The sequence below is a fragment of the Suncus etruscus genome, chromosome 4 (genome assembly GCF_024139225.1).
Source record: "Suncus etruscus isolate mSunEtr1 chromosome 4, mSunEtr1.pri.cur, whole genome shotgun sequence".
Lineage (NCBI taxonomy): Eukaryota > Metazoa > Chordata > Mammalia > Eulipotyphla > Soricidae > Suncus > Suncus etruscus.
This window is the reverse complement of record NC_064851.1, coordinates 20,692,383-20,705,379: the sequence shown is the minus strand read 5'-3', so window position 1 is coordinate 20,705,379 and position 12,997 is coordinate 20,692,383. Positions and strand designations below refer to the sequence as shown.

Genomic DNA, 12,997 nt, shown 5'->3' with positions numbered 1-12,997 from the left:
TGGGCACACAGGACATTCATCCCAACCTGGAGGGCTCAGTGTCGAGTCCCTGTGGAAATGACAGTGACTCTGGCAGGGTGAGTCCTCCTGGACCTGGCCAGAACCTGGCCAGGGCCCTCGCACTGGTTTCTGCTACCTCTGGAGCATTTCTCCTCCTTTCTCTGGGTTTAGTCGGTGGTGCTTTTTCTAGCTGGACATGGAAGCTAAGCCCTTTCAGACTCTTTTCCTCCTAAGATTTATGTTGGTGGTGACACCCATTCCTGGTGCATGCTCCATGGCACTGCACAGGGGTAATGGATTGGGCATGGATCCTTCTTGCTTTCCAAGCACCACCTGGTTTCCACCAGGGGTTCTGCCCGGGGCACTCATGGTCTGATTTCCGAACATTTGGGAACTTTTCTGTTACTATTTGGTTCTTGGTTCTTGGAATTTGATGGCATTTATACTGGGCCATATATTTGGGGTTATATATATTTATATATATTATATTATATATATATTTGGGGTTACTGGGGTTACTGGGCTAATTGGAGAGGGGGAGAGATTGAGAGAGAAGAGAGAGGGAGAGATTGAAATGTGAACAGAGGCTGTTTGTCAAGGGGTGAAATCCCCAGCTAGCATCACCTCCTCCATTAAGAACTTCCTCTTCTTGTCCTAACTGACCCCTCCTTTTGGGGGGGGGTGTCTTCCTGATCCTCTCCTAGGGCCCTGACTTTGGGTATGTAACTCGAGAGATACCATTTGCGGGCCCTTCTGGCCTCGACTCCTTTGGCAACCTGGATGTCAGCCCTCCAGTCACCGTGGGTGGCAAGGAGTATCCCCTGGGCCGGATCCTCATCGGCAACAGTTTTCCCAGGTAAGAGGATTGGGGAACACTGGTGGGGGAGACTCCCCAACAGTTTTCTCCTCCAACTGCTGCTCCACACATGAGTCTCCAGCCCAAGAGCCCATCTTGACTACCTGCATGCACTCCAGAGAAGAAACTGAGAGGCCTTGAGTCTTAACTCTGAGAATCTTCTGAGATTTTTTGTGGGGGCCACACCCAGAAGTGCTCAGGGATTATTCCTAGCTCTGCACTCAGAAATAGCTCCTGGCAGGCTCGAGGGACCATATGGAATACTGGGATGGATCTGGGTCCATCCCAGATCGGCCAGGTGCAAGGCAAACGCTCTATCACAGTCTATTGCTTTGGCCCCAGTAAGGAATCTTCTGAGAATTTTAATGGAAACTCCCAAGCCAGTGGCCTCTTGTCCTTTGAACTGGCTGGTAGTTGGGGAGTGTATCTAGGCCTCAACACTCACTATCCTCTGCTCCTCTCAGAAGCACTGATGTAGGTGACACTTGCTGACTTTATTGAAAACAGCCACTGCCAGAGGCGAGAGAGCTCATTGGGCTGGAGCTCAGGATTTGCATATGGGACTAGGTTTGATCTCTGGCACCACATGGTTCCCGAAGCACCTCAGATGGCATCTCCTGAAGCTGTGAATCACCCCTGAGCATCTCTGGATATGACCCCCTACACACACCCCAAAAGCTACTATTAGGACTTGCTGTGTAAGAACATACTCAATTCCAGCAACCTCAGGCTGGCTCACAGTAGATGCACCACAAAAGCCCATCTACTTTTTGCTTACTTGGGATCTCCACCTCTGCCATTTCTTCTCCTCTTTCTCTTCCTCCCTCTCCTCTTCCCCCTCCTTCTGTGTGACGCTTAAAGAAGGGGTGTAAAACGTGTGTGTGAAGGATATAACCCAGTTGTGCAGAGAAGCTGCTGATTGAGTGAATTTCCCTGCCCTGATCCCCACATTCAAACCATCCTTTAAGCAAGGCTGCCTCCTCCTGGTAGAGGCTTTGGTGAAACACAGCCTGCTGTGATGCCTCCAGAGGGTGTATGCTGTCACTCTTTGTACTATCTTCCAGCCCCAACTACTATTGAACTTATTTACTTATTTCACTTCTTTTTTATTTCTTCTTCTTCTTCTTCTTCTTCTTCTTCTTCTTCTTCTTCTTCTTCTTCTTCTTCTTCTTCTCTTCTTCTTCTTCTTCTTCTTCTTCTTCTTCTTCTTCTTCTTCTTCTTCTTCTTCTTCTTCTTCTTCTTCTTCTTCTTCTTCTTCTTCTTCTTCTTCTTCTTCTTCTTCTTCTTCTTCTTCTTCTTCTTTTTTAAACATTTATTTATTTAGATTTTTTTGGGCCACACCTGGCAATGCTCAGGGGTCAATCCTGGCTCTGTGCTCAGAAATCACTCCTGGCAGGCTGAGAAAACAAATAGGATGCTGGGAACCCAACCCACATCTGTCCTGGGTTGGCCACTTGCAAGGCAAACATCCTACCGTTTTGCTATCGCTCAGGCCCCTTTTTTCCTCTTCTTTTTTTTGGGGGGTGGGTGGGTATCATACCGATGGGTGCTCAAGGGTTACTCCTGGTTATGCACTCAGGAATCACTCATGGTGTTGCCTGGAGGACCACATGGGCTGCTGGATATTGAACCCAAATTTGCCAAGTGCATGCTAGACAAATACTTTACCCTCTGTGCTATTGCTCTAGCCCTTCTTTTTCCCTTTTTAAAGAGGTCTTTAAAATTATTAACATGTGGCTAAGATGCCAGGAATGCAGTGGTAGTGCTTCTCATTTTTAGTCAGATCAGTGTTGCCATGTGCCATTGCATGCTGGGGTCCCATCTAGTCACTAAGATATGGACAGTTTGTTAAGACATGGAATATTCCAGCATTGCTATGGAGTGAATTGATTTTTTTATAGTATTCAGTATTTCACTTTATTTTTTAATCTTAATTTAAACACCATGATAACAAACATGATGGTAGTTGGGTTTTAGTCACAAAAAGAACACCCCTTTCACCAGTGTAATATTCCCACCACCAATGCACCCCATATCCCTCTATCCACACCACTTGCCTGTATTCTATGCAGTCATTCTACTTCTCTCACTTATTAACATTGTCATGGTAGTTGTTAGTGTTCTAACTGCACTCATCCCTACTTGAGTGAGTTTCATATCATGAGCCAGTCCTTTCGGCCTTCATCTCTGGGCATTATTACAATACTGTCTTTTTAAAAAAAAAAAAACATAGATCAAAGTGAGACTATTCTTTGATTCTCTCCCTCTGACTTATTTCACTCACTTTCTATGTATAGAAAAATTTCATGACTTCATCTCTCCTGGTGGCTGCATAATATTCCATTGTGTATATGTTTCACAGTTTCTTTAGCCATTCATCTGTTGAAGGGCATCTTGCTTGTTTCCAGAGTCTGGCTATTGTAAATAGTGCTGCGATGAATATAGATAGGTGTGAGAAATAAATTTTTGTATTTTGTTTTTGTGTTCCTAGGGTATATCCCTAGGAGTAGTATAGTTGGATCAAATGGAGCTCAATTTCCAGTTTTTTGAGGAACCTCCATATTGTTTTCCATAAGGGCTGGACTAGGCGGCATTCCCACCATCAGTGAATGAGAGTTCCTTTCTCCCCACATACTATGGAGTGAATTGTGTCTGGGAATCTTTACATAAGAGTGGCTGGGAACCTAGCAGAGAAGAAAAACAAAAGTTTTGTCCCCTGGGTCTTACATTCTAGTGAAATATCACTAGAACACTGAACAAGAGTGTGCCCATTGGATCAAGTGCTAAAGAGCCAAAGGGAGAGGCAAGGGTATTAGTGCCAATTCCAAAAACTCAAGACATAGATGGTAGACAACAATTCTTGAAGGCAAAGAAGACAGCCAGTGGGGGAAGCCCTGAGACATGAAAGTACTTAGTAGCAGCAGGAGACCAACCAGGTACTACAGAACCCATAAGATAAAGGCAGTGAAAGTGGGATGAAAGAGATATTGTGAGGCTAGATAGGTGCCATAAAGGTCATGGTAAGAATATTGCAATATTCACATCTCAGGGTGAAAGGTGTGAGAGGTTTATTTTTCTAAAAGAAAAACATGATCTCTGCTTATATAATTGAGGAGGAAAGGAAGGCAGAGGGGCCTCTTAGTGGGATTGCTTAGGGGAAGGGGTTTCACTGATCAGACAGTGGTGGAAAAGTATGAAGGAAGAAGGAGGAGGAAGAAGGAGGAGGAAGAGGAGGAAGAGAAAGAGGAAAGGAGAGTCTGCACTGCACTGTGCTTTTTAAGGTAGAACCACACAAGTGGCAGTCAGGGGCTCAGCCTTGGTGCAGTCTTGTCCCAATATCCAAGTTCAGATTGCTCCTCCTAGAGGTGATTTAATAGGTTATGTTTGGGGTCTGGAAACAGTCTCCATTCATTTATATTGAGATGTTCTGGATAGCCAGACTCCAGAAATAATCTCAGAAGTCATACCATATCTACTGTCATATAGCAGGGGAAACCTTTTGTTTGGCTTTTGTTTTAGAGTCACAATCGGTGCAGTGCTCAGGGATCACACCTGAGTATGTGTTTGTACATAGTTACTGGTGCCAGGGAAAGTTGGGAAATGCCTACTTGAGCTTTCTTGGCTTCAGTCTCCTGCCCTGGGGCCCCATCCTTTTTTCTAGAGAAGTGCCAGAAGTCCTGAAAGCCCACATTTTGATTTATGTCTTTACCCATGGCACACATTCATAATGGCTTCTCTGTTTCTCATGCAAGACACCCCAATTTGATCTGCTGATAAAAGATGGCAGGGGAGGTCTGGATTATTCCCAGGAACTGCTCAGGAAGAGATAGTTGGTACTGAACACAAAAAACCTCTGGTACCTTTGTGTGAGATTCATGAGGCTGCAGATCTATATATATGAGCATCCTCTCAGAGGAACCAGGGCTGAGATATGCTGAGACTGAGGGCCTGGGAACTCTCAGTTTAAACAACCCCCACCCCTTACACACAACAGAATCTGGCCCCAATGTTTCCATCTTACACTTTTTTTTGTTTTGTTTTTTTTGGGCCACACCCTTTTGAAGCTCAGGGGTTACTCCTGGCTCTGCGCTCAGAAATCACTCCTGGCTTGTGGGGACCATATGGAACGCAGGAGGATTGAACCACGGTCCATCCTACGCTAGCGCTTGCAAGGCAGACACCTTACCTCTAACGCCATCTTCCCGGCCCCTCCATCTTACACTTTGACACTGAAGCAGGAGCTTACCAAGGCCAGTCAACTCAGAGCATCTTAAGTGAGGGGCCACCGCTACGAGCTGGGCTATGATAGAGGATCTTTGTGGAGGTGGGAGGAGCTTCCAGGTCCAGGAGGATACTTTAGTGTTTTTGTATTTTTATTTGTATTTGTTTAATTATTTTTATTTTTATTTATTTATTTATTTATTTTTTGGTTTTTGGGCCACACCCGGCAGTGCTCAGGGGTCACTCCTGGCTGTCTGCTCAGAAATAGCTCCTGGCAGGCATGGGGGACCATATGGGACACCGGGATTTGAACCAACCACCTTAGGTCCTGGATCGGCTGCTTGCAAGGCAAACACCACTGTGCTATCTCTCCGGGCCCTATTTTTATTTTTTAGGGTAGAAACCATTGCATCACACATGCTGGGCCAACATTTATCATTGAGCAAATCCCCAGCCCAGAGTCTGATTCAATTGTGGGTCACTTCTTAGAACCAAGTGACATAACTGATACGGGATCATGAAAACCTGGCCACTCATTGAAAGTGCAAGAACCCAAAGCATTTCAGACTCGATGGTATCATGGATATGAGGTGTTTCTGCCATGATATGTCCAGGTTGCATTTCTTGGGGGAACAAGGGTCATGGGGAGAAAATGAATTAGGACATTTATTTGGTAAGGTGTTTGCCTTGCATCCCTCCAATCCTGATTAGATCCCTGATGTCAGCTATGATACCTTGAGCACATCAGGAGTGATCCCTGAGCACAGAGCCAAGTCTAAGTCATGAGCACTGCTAGGCAGAGTCCCCCAACAAATAAATAAATAAAATGGGCTAAGAGATGATGTCCCTGTTTGATTCCCCAGGTCTGCTTGGTCCCCCAACCAGTCTCTCTAGGAGTCAGAAGTAAGCCCTGGCAGATATGGCCAAAACCAATAAAATCAACCATCCAAAACATAGTAGGCTTGCTCTTCAAGTCCATGCCAGCCCATGAACACAGATCTCTCTTGCTTGTTTCTCTCTACCTTTAGCTGCCTGTATTTTCTCTTGAATACATATTCCCCCTTTTATCTCCCCTCACATCTCTGCAAGCATGTTTCATTCAGTATAAACTTCCTCACTTCACTAAAATAAAGATTTTTTAGAAGCCCTGTGCCAGGGCAGTATTTCCCAAATGGGGGATATTCTCCATTCCAGGTGTGGGTATGGGTGTGGGAGGGTGTGGCATTGCCTAGAAATACAACAGTAGCTTTGGGGTAAATTGAAGTCAGGAGGTACTTTCCACCTGTTCTCTTGAAGAAGGTAGATCTTTAGAGGTTATGAAGAATTTTTTTCTGTTTGTTTGTTTGGGGGCTGCATCCAGCAATGTTCAGAGGTTACTCCTACCTCTGCACTCAGGAATCACTCCTGGCAGTGCTTGAGGGATCATTAGAGATGCCAGGGATCAAAGTTGGGTTAGCCTCATGCAAGACAAATGCGTTAACCTGCTTTCCATCCCAAATCAGTATTTAATCTGGAAAGGGGGAAGTAGACATAATAAATTTGGGACTCTCTGCTTGAAAGGTGTGGTGGGGGAATAATTCTCTGGGTTTAGATCAGAATTAACTGTGAGCTGTGAAAAGCACAGAGGTGGGATGGGTGGGCTGGAGGACTATGGCCAGGACATAATGACCAAGAAGAACCCAGTTCATATACTGGGCAATGGGTGAGGTGCAGGAAGTGCGGATGGTGTCCAGTGTACTTAAGCACCCGAACATTCCCACCCCTTGGGCAGGTCTGGTGGACGTCGGATGGCCAAGGTGGTGCGTGAGTTCCTGAGGGCCCAGCAGGTGCAGGCACCTGTGGAGCTCTACTCCGACTGGCTCTCTGTGGGCCATGTGGATGAGTTCCTGAGCTTCGTGCCAACCTCAGACCAAAAGGTACACTTCCCTTCTCTCCTCCAGCGAGCTACCTCTGCCCCTTCCTGATGTCAGGACAGAATAGGGTGCAGCCATTTAATCCTGTTCAATGCCTGTGCCCATAGTATGCCTGGAGAATTCATGCAGGGATTCTCGGAGGAAATCAGAGCTTGGGACAGGAGCCTGGAGCCTGGGTCAGGAGTCCATTTATTCCCTTGCACTGATACTCCTCAGTAGAGACCCAGGGATGATTCTAAGGACAGGAAACTTGGGGGTGGGGAGCAGGGAGATAGCACATCAGATAAGGAGCTGACCTTGCCTATAGGTCATATGTGGCCAACCAGGAGTAAATCCCTGGCACCATATATGGTCCCCCCAACCTCTGCCAGGAGCACCAATGGGTGTAGCCCCAAACCAAATATTATTATTGTTAATAATAATAATCAATATAAAAGGATTGTAAATAGAGAGCACCTATGAGAGTCTCTGTTTTAATTTCTCAATCCTCTGCAACTCTATGAGTTGGTTTTCAGTATTGACCCACTTTATAAATAGAAACTGACTCCCAGGCAGAAAGGAAGAATTAAGTCTAGACAGCTGAAGCTGCCATCTTGCCTTGATTGGAGGACAAGACCCTCAAAGAGCTGTCACCTGGGGTTGAGGGAGGCTGAACTCACTGGAAATGGCCTGGAGGCAGCTGCCAGCTTATAGAACTAGAGAGAACATTTCTGATAGTTCTGGTGGCTGGTGGGTGTTTCCAAGTGAACTCAGACTTCTTCTGAGTTTGGTGTCTCCTGCCTCCTTCTCCCCCTTCTGTGCTAGGGCTTCCGGCTGCTTCTGGCCAGCCCCAACGCCTGTCTTAAACTCTTCCAAGAGAAGAAAGAGGAGGGTCATGGCCATGCAGCCCAGTTTGATGGTGAGTGTCAGTGACCTGGACCCTCTGGTGGGGGTAGGGGCTACCTCTAATGGCCTGCCATAGGTGCCCACCTCATAGTTTATTGTGAGTCTCTCAGCTCACAGATCTCCCTGCTTGGGGTCAGGGCAAGGCAGCTGGGACTTCACTGGACCAATCCTGGCATCTGCAAGGGAGAACTTCCCCCGCTGTGATGAGCGTCTGAACTGGCCACATCCCAAGAGAGGACGGGGCCAGGAAGCCATGGGAGCCTGGGCCAGTGTGCCTGGGGCACTCTCGCATTCTCACTCACCTTGTCTCATCTCCGCCCACTCCCTTGTACCTGTATGTAGGAAGAGTCTTGGAGAAAAGTGGCTTGCCTGGGGCTCTGCAGCCTGCAGTACAGGGCAGGAGAGCAGCCAAACAGGTGGTCAGCAGCCCCATTGTTCCCTGCTCTGGGGTCTGACACCTCTCCTAAAGTTGGATGATCTTTCTGAACTCACCAAACTATAGTGTCCTGAGGATGAGGTCAAAGACAGAGAGGGGTGTCATCCTTGGCATGAAACACTGGGCCTATTTAGATTCTGGGCTCACTGGCCACTTGCAGGCTGTAAGATCCAGGCCATGTTTATCCAGGCCATGAAATTTCTCATATCTCTGAGTGCCCTTTTGGGCACTGGGGTTACAATGAAACCCTTTAGCAACGTCTTCAGGGTCAATCATGAACTGAGTGGGATGCATGGAGGTGATTCCAGGGTGGCTGTTGAACTGGGATCATTAGGTTCAGAGCTTGAAGTCCCTTTGGTCTGGTCCCTGAAAGGTTTCCTATATCCGACCCTGAAATGAGAGCATCATCCCAGCCTGAATGAGGCAGCCCTGGCCCCAGGATAGATCTAGTCAAGAGCCCTCAGGGTCCACCCCTGTCTTCTTCCTCTTGCAGGACTAAGGCACAAGAAGAATCAAAGCATTAATGAGATGCTGGCAGACCGGGATCTAAAGAGTGACAGTCAGTATGCACAGGTAAGGGTTGATGCCTGCTCTTGGGAACTCTCACACTGCAGAGAGCCCCAGGAAGGGTTGATGGAGGAGAGCTTAGCTCTGGGGGCTGCAGAGACCTGTCCAATGGAGGAGGTAGAGTCGAGCTCTCTGGCAGACTCCAGTGGTAGTAGGAGGAAAGCCTCACTGGGTTGGGGGGGGGGGCATGAGCTCTGAGGAACAAAACTGAAGTTCTCTGAGAGGTCTGGCAAAATGGGGAGGGTGGGGTGGGGATGTGGGACCTTGTGGGCATGAGTGAGGAGATGGGGAGAGGAGGTTCCTGGATGAGAGGTCAGAAAGAACCAGGGGAACAGCTGCCACTGACCTGGGGCTGGGCGTGATCCCTGGGTTTTGCACAGAGTGGTGGTCATACTTTCCCCCCAAATGCAGTATCCCATATGGTTCCCTGAGCCCTGCTAGAAGTGATCCCTGAGTGCAGAGCCAAGAGTAAGCCCTGAATATTTCTCGACAAGGTCCCCAAAACCTTCCAAACACTTCCACCACTCTTTCCCCCCAAACAAACAGAAACCGCCCAGGTTCTAAGCACACCAGCCTCTGTTTCCCTATTTAGGAAGTAGTTATGGCAGTACTGTAGAGAGTTTTGCCTGTGGCATTTAATCTCAGTGGCCCTTGGTCCTTCCTGTCTCTCTGGGAACCCACTGCCTCTCCAATGCTCTCCCCCCACCAGAAATGCATCGACTGGAACCGGAAGGTGCTGAAGCAGGAGCTGGGCCTGACAGAGCAAGACATTATCGATATCCCCCAGCTCTTCTCTGTAAAGGGAAGCTATGCAGAAGCCTTTTTCCCTGACATGGTAAGCAAGGCAGGAAGGCACATCTCTATTCCCAGCATCCCTGGCACCTAGCCATATTCTGGGGGTCCACTGGCATTCCTGGGAAAGGGCAACTGGGCAGAGACATCTGTTCCCACAACCTGTGCAGTGAGAAAACTGCAAACCATCCATGACAGTCCTTGGTATGTGTGTTCTGTGTGCAATCCTGAACTTCCTGTCTAAGTCCTTGGGCTTCTTGGTGGAATGTCTTAGGGCCCTGGCAGTTTCAAGTGCCATAACTAGAGGGAGTTACTGACATGTAGGGTGCAGAAACTGGGGGTGTTCCTCAAATTCATGCGTGGTTGCCAAGAGCAGCACCCACCATCAGGAGGCCCCAGCCCCAGTTGACTGGAAAAAGTTGAGTTGACTCCAACTATGGCAGGCTTTGGTTTTTGGGCTCAGCAGCCTGATCTGGCCCCTCAGCCCAATCAGTCCCCTTCTAGCTGCTTCCCAGCTGGGCTCCAGAGCCTGGCAGGTAGTGTGGTGGCTTGTTTGACTCATTCACTCAGGCAGCTGACAAGCAGATGAGCTGATGTGATCTCACCCAAGTGACTGGGCGGGACCTGAGCGATGCTATCGGTGCAGTCCCAGCCCAAAGTACCCATTAGGCCTTGGGAAAGGATGGTGGGGTTTTGGTGATAGCAGGGGTCTGTGAAGAGTCCCTGGCATGGGAAAGCCTCTCTGCTCATCTAGACCTTGAACATGCATCCATGTCTTTGCACCAGTCCAGAGTTGGGGAGGTGGTGTTGCTCTGAGGAGGGTAGGGGCTGACTCTCCTCTGAGAGGCCCTAGCAGGGCTCTTTTGCTTCATAGGCACTTGGAAGCTGGAGTAGAATTCAGAGGGGCTGTGGTGGAGTCTTTCCTGGCAGATACCCTAGGGTAACTGAGTACCAGATTTAGGGTTAGGGATGGGCTTAGCGACAGTTTAACTGTCACATGAAAGATCCTCAAGATGGGCTTGGGAGGTGCAACACATGGCCAACATGTATGATGCCCTGGGCTTGATTCTCCTGCTATATTGCCACCCCAGTACTATTGGATATAGCCCAAACACACACCCCATCTCTGCCATGATCACCTCAGCAACTCTGGTGATTCCTGATTTCATTGCCAAGATGAACACCACTGGGGTGGACAAAGTCACAGCCAGTGTTACCAGTGTGTGTGTGTGTGTGTGTGTGTGTGTGTGTGTATTTATGCCTATGAGTACATGTGTGTATGTTTGAGTTCATATACTTGTGTGTGCCTGTATGCATGTGTGGATTTGTGTGTATGTTCATAATCGTAAATATAGATTCATTACACATATTTCTGGGAGATAATAATAAAACCATATGCTAATAATAAAATTTTGGAATAGGACACTTCTGATAGGTGGGGGAAGCATTAGCAGGTGAGGCTATGATGCCAATTCCTAGAAAGTTTTTGTGGGTGTTCATGGCCATTTGACAGAAACCAGTAATCCTGCTTTCTTGTCTTGAATTCATTTCTCTCTGCTGCCTTAGATTCCTGAATTTTCTTTGTTTTGACCATCAGATTATGGGCTGGGAGCTGGGAGGAGTGGAAAGTCATTATACTCTGCTTAAATTCTCTATTCTGTGTTTTGGTTGGTTGGTTTTGTGGTACCAGGATGGAGTTCAGGAACACATGCATACTAGGCAGGTTCCCTGTTGCTGAGCCACATCACCAGCACCAGAGACCCAGATGGTTCTCAGCACCAACCCTCATGTCCCCCAGGTTAGGTCTCAGTGTCAGAGTCCAGAGGGTCCTTGGTACCACATATCCAGTCAGCCTGTTCTCCTCCTGGCCTTGTTTCTGTGCAGGTGAACATGGTGGTGCTAGGCCAGTACCTGGGCATACCCAAACCCTTCGGACCCATCATCAATGGCCGCTGCTGCCTGGAGGAGAAGGTGCGAGAGCTGCTTGAGCCGCTGGGCCTACACTGTGTCTTCATCGATGACTACTTGTCCTACCATGAGCTTCTGGGGGAGATTCATTGTGGCACCAACGTGCGACGGAAACCCTTCTCTTTCAAGTGGTGGCATGTGGTGCCCTGAAAATTTGCTCTCCCACCTACCATTCTCTCTGCTCACCCAGCAAAGAAGCCAGCCAAGGTGAGAGGGCCAGGAGCTTGACCCCTGTCTCCATCACGACCCCTTGGGAGCCTTGGACAACCCCTACCTCTGTGCAAACCAACCTGCTCACCATCATGGACACTGTGGATCCAAGATGGATATCACAAATCCCCACCTCTGGACTGGCCTACACAGGCCTAGAGCCTTCCTCATGCCTGTTCCTCTTCCCCATGCACAACTCCCAGCGTTCTGGAAAAAAAAACAGACTTAGCATGCTCATGGAGGGCCATGCCTGGCTTTGCACTGGCCCCCTGTGTGTTGATCCTCCGAGGCTGTGTTTTGTCTTGGAGATGGTCTCTGAGCCTGGGGGACTCTGGTATAAAGCCCCTGAGAGGAAAAGCAGGGGTAGATGGGACATTTCTTTCCTCCACCAACTTCTTCTGCAGGGTCCCCCCAATTTGTGTTCTCCAAGCTGCCCTTACTCAACTATATGGACACAGGGAAACAACTGCCTGGTTTTAAAAGGAAAGGCAACAAAAACCTCTTAATACCTGCCTCCATCCTTGGCAGGATGCTTGTTACCTGCTGGCAAAGCCTTTAATTAGGAGAGTTGGCTGCTTCCGGCTCAGAATTGCTGAAGAGTCAGAGTGGGGCCTGCGATGGACCCAACGGGAAAGACTGGGTGGAGACGCAGCAAGCCCTGTGCTCTGGCTTCTGCTTCCTCAAGATCCTGCCTGGGGATCTGGGATTCCTGGGAAGGATCTAACAGATGTACGGTGGGTGGGACCCAAGGATGCAAAAGGGTGGGGAGGGGCATTAGGTTATCTTTGAAGGTGGGGTTTAATTTCCTCTAATAGACCATAATTATTGCCCTCTGTTCTGCAGGCAGTGGGAGGGAAGACTGGCCTAGTCTTTCCCAGTAGCCCAGGGACCCTGCAGGAAGCTGAGTTTCAGCAGTGAGACCTAAATTCCCTCCTTCAGATGAGGAAACTATCAAATGTGGCTGTTGCTGGGTGAAAAAAGTGACCCTAGACAGCACCCCATGCCCCATAGCCTATGTGTCCATCTCAAGGACTCCCAGTCTCAGATTTCCACCTTTTGGGTTCAGTGGCCCCTCCTAAGACTTAAACTGAACCAGCTATATCCACTGACCACTCAGCCACAGGTGGACCACATGGAAACCAGGCATG

The 12,997-nt window shown here is 48.4% G+C and overlaps 2 protein-coding genes across 3 annotated transcripts in view; one reads left to right on the top strand and one right to left on the bottom strand.

Annotated features, from left to right (window-relative positions):
• The window catches only part of PADI1 (peptidyl arginine deiminase 1), a 40,167-nt gene extending 28,378 nt beyond the window's left edge, over positions 1 to 11,789 (top strand). The window contains exons 11-16 of the mRNA XM_049772020.1: positions 705 to 856; positions 6,850 to 6,994; positions 7,796 to 7,889; positions 8,806 to 8,885; positions 9,589 to 9,714; positions 11,556 to 11,789. Of these exons, the coding sequence (XP_049627977.1) occupies positions 705 to 856; positions 6,850 to 6,994; positions 7,796 to 7,889; positions 8,806 to 8,885; positions 9,589 to 9,714; positions 11,556 to 11,789 (831 nt within the window). The remainder of the gene's footprint in view (positions 1 to 704; positions 857 to 6,849; positions 6,995 to 7,795; positions 7,890 to 8,805; positions 8,886 to 9,588; positions 9,715 to 11,555) is intronic.
• The window catches only part of PADI2 (peptidyl arginine deiminase 2), a 651,199-nt gene that overhangs the window by 183,327 nt on the left and 454,875 nt on the right, over positions 1 to 12,997 (bottom strand). The window lies entirely within an intron of this gene.